Source organism: Otolemur garnettii, unplaced genomic scaffold (assembly GCF_000181295.1).
Source record: "Otolemur garnettii isolate 467f Iridium unplaced genomic scaffold, OtoGar3 scaffold00127, whole genome shotgun sequence".
NCBI classification, from domain to species: Eukaryota; Metazoa; Chordata; class Mammalia; order Primates; family Galagidae; genus Otolemur; species Otolemur garnettii.
In genome coordinates this window covers 3,377,346-3,380,431 of record NW_003852522.1, presented here as the reverse complement: position 1 = coordinate 3,380,431, position 3,086 = coordinate 3,377,346, and the positions used below count along the sequence as shown (strand labels likewise).

General features: G+C 52.3%; 1 protein-coding gene across 1 annotated transcript in view; it reads left to right on the top strand.

Annotated features, from left to right (window-relative positions):
* Positions 1-178: 178 nt before the first annotated feature.
* QTRT1 (queuine tRNA-ribosyltransferase catalytic subunit 1) overlaps positions 179-3,086 on the top strand; it is a 10,853-nt gene continuing 7,945 nt past the window's right edge. The window contains exons 1-3 of the mRNA XM_003798038.2: positions 179-439; positions 682-750; positions 849-987. Of these exons, the coding sequence (XP_003798086.1) occupies positions 197-439; positions 682-750; positions 849-987 (451 nt within the window). The 5' untranslated portion in view covers positions 179-196. The remainder of the gene's footprint in view (positions 440-681; positions 751-848; positions 988-3,086) is intronic.

Genomic DNA, 3,086 nt, shown 5'->3' with positions numbered 1-3,086 from the left:
AATAATAATAATAATAATAATTCTTCCAGTTAGTGCGCTGTAGGCTGGAGTCAAGTAGGCTCCAAGCTAAGAGAAACCGGGTCAGCGTCCGTTGCCATGGATCCGTGACGCTCTTCCAAAAGCAAGAGTCACGTGATCATAGCCAATATGGCGCCTCCCACAGTATTTCGTAGCCCACGTGGTTCTGGCAGTCAAGATGGCGGCGGCGGCCACTCCGGCTACCCTGGATTCTGCTCCGCGGATCATGCGGCTGGTGGCCGAGTGCAGCCGCTCCAGGGCTCGGGCGGGCGTGCTACGGCTGCCGCATGGGCCAGTGGCCACTCCGGTGTTCATGCCAGTGGGCACGCAAGCCACCATGAAGGGCATCACGGCCGAGCAGCTGGACGCTCTGGGCTGCCGCATCTGCCTGGGCAACACCTACCATCTGGGTTTGAGGCCGGTGGGTGGGGTCTACCCTGGGGTGGTGAGGGCGGTGGCGGAGCATGGGGAGTCAGCGGGTATCTCCTAGGCTCCCGCACACCTCCAAAAGTCAGTCAACAAACCGTATTGCGCGCCCCTGTGGTACAGGCCCTGTGCGGGGCGTGAAAGAGCAACGGGGAGAAAAGCCGTTCATCCCTGGCCTCCCACACCGGCCTCCAGTGTCTTGCTTACTCCTAAACGGACATTCTTCTCCCAACTCAGGGCCCGGAGCTAATCCAGAAAGCCCACGGTCTACACGGCTTCATGAATTGGCCCCATAATTTGCTGACGGTGAGGTGGGGTTAGGGCCGGGATCCGAGGATACTTCTGTAGAGTGAGGGGTCCCCCATCTCCAACTCGTGACAGCCCTGCGGTGGGGTTTCCCCCAGGACAGCGGCGGCTTCCAGATGGTGTCCTTGGTGTCTCTGTCCGAGGTGACTGAGGAGGGCGTCCGCTTCCGTTCCCCCTACGACGGTGATGAGACCCTTTTAAGCCCAGAGAAGTCGGTGCAGATCCAGAACGCCCTAGGTGAGTGGACCCCCAGGGAGCCACCCTTTCCCCTGTCTATCAGGAGTGGATGTGAGGTGGGCGCTGATCCTTCGGTGCTGTGTGATTTTAAGCAATTATGCTTTTCCTCCTTAGCTACAGTGCAGCCAGCTCAATGGGGGAATACCTAATAGCACATCCTTAGTAAGATTGTTGACAAGAATAGATGAGGTAGGCCAGGCGTGGTGGTTTACGCCTGTAATCCCATTACTTGGGAGGGCAAGGCAGGTGGATTGCCTGAGCTCAGGAGCTGGAGACCAGCCTGAGCAAGAACGATATCCCGTCCCTAAAAAATAGCCGGTGTTGTAGCTGGTGCTTGTAGTTGCAGCTACTCGGAAGGCTGAGGCAAGAGAATCGCTTGAGCCCAAGAGTTTCAGGTTGCTGTGAGCTATGTTGCTACGGCACTCTATCCAGGATGACCAAGTGAGACTCTGTCTCAAAAAAAAAAAAAAGAATACACGAGTTAATATTGGTAAATCTCTTATCACAGTGCCCGGCTGTAGTAATTTTTATTATTATCATTATTCTTATCATTTTTCCCCCTTATTTATTTAGAGACAGAGCTTCATTTTGTTGCGCAGGTTAGAATGCCATGGCCTTGCTCACAGCAACCTCAAACTTCTGGGTTAAAGTAAACTTTTTGCCTCAGCTTCCTGAGTAGCTGGGACCACAAGCGCCTGCATCTAGTCCGGCTACATTTTGTATCTTTAGTAGAGACAGGGTCTCAATTTTGCTCAGTCTGGTCTCCAAGTCTTGAGCTTCAGGTTCCTCTAGCCTTCACCTCCCAGAGTGTTAGGATTAACATTTGTGGGCCACCACACCTGAGCCTATAAATTCTCTTAAAATATATATATAAAAAAATTTTTTTTTGAGGCAGAGCCTCAAGCTGGCGTCCTGGGTCGAGTGCATCACAGCTCACAGCAACCTCCAACTCCTGGGCTCAAGCGATTCTCCTGCTTCTTTCTCCCAAGTAGCTGGGACTACAGGCACCTGCCACAATGCCGGGCTATTTTTTGGCTGCAGCCATCATTGTTGTTTGGTGGGCCCAGGCTAGATTTGAACCTGCCAGCTCTGGTGTATGTGACTGGCGCCTTAGCTGCTTGAGCCACAGGCGCTGAGCCAATATATGTATATTTTTTAAGAGAGTCTCACTTTGTCGCCCTCGGTAGAGTGCTGTGCCTTCACAGCTCACAGCAACCTCCAACTCCTGGGTTTAGGCAATTCTCTTGCCTCAGCCTCCCGAGTAGGTGGAACCACAGGTGTCTGCCACAACGCCCAGCTATTTTTTGTTGCAGTTTGGCTAGGGCCAGGTTTGAACCCGCCACCCTTGGTTTATGGGGCCATCACTTTACTCACTGAGCCACAGGCACCGCCCCAAAATCTCTTAATATTAATATTAACTGAACAAATACCTGTTGAAATAATAGTGGCAATAAGGGAATTGAGATAGGCTTTAGGCCTTGCCCATCTCTAATAATATTCTCAGTTCTTTGAAAATGATAATTAACATTTTCTCAATCTTGTAAAGTGCTGGCCAGGTGCTGTGGCTCAAGTCTGTGATCCTAGCACTTTGGGATGTCGAGGCAGGTGTATTGCCTGAGCTCAGGAGTTCAGACCTGGCTAAGTAAAAGCGAGTCCCCCATCTCTACTACAAACAGAAAAATTAGCTAGGTGTTGTGACAGGTGCCTGTAGTCTCAGATACTCAGGAGGCTGGGCGAGAGGATCACTCAAACCCAGGAGTCTGAGACTGCTGTGAGCTATGACACCATGGCACTCTACCCAGGGCCACTGAGTGAGATTATCTGAACAAAAAAGGTCCTGTAAAGGGTGGTACCTGTGGCTCAAAGGGGAAGGGCGCTGGCCCCATATGTCAGAGGTAGCAGGTTGAAACCCAGCCCTCAGGCTGGGCACCTGTGGTTCAAGTGGCTAGGGCACCAGCCACATACACCTAAGGTGGTGGGTTTGAATCCAACCCGGGCCCGCCAAACAACGATGATGGCTGCAACCAAAAAATAGCTGGGCATTATGGTGGGCGCCTGTGGTCCCAGCTACTTGGGAGGCTGAGGCAGGAGACTCGCTT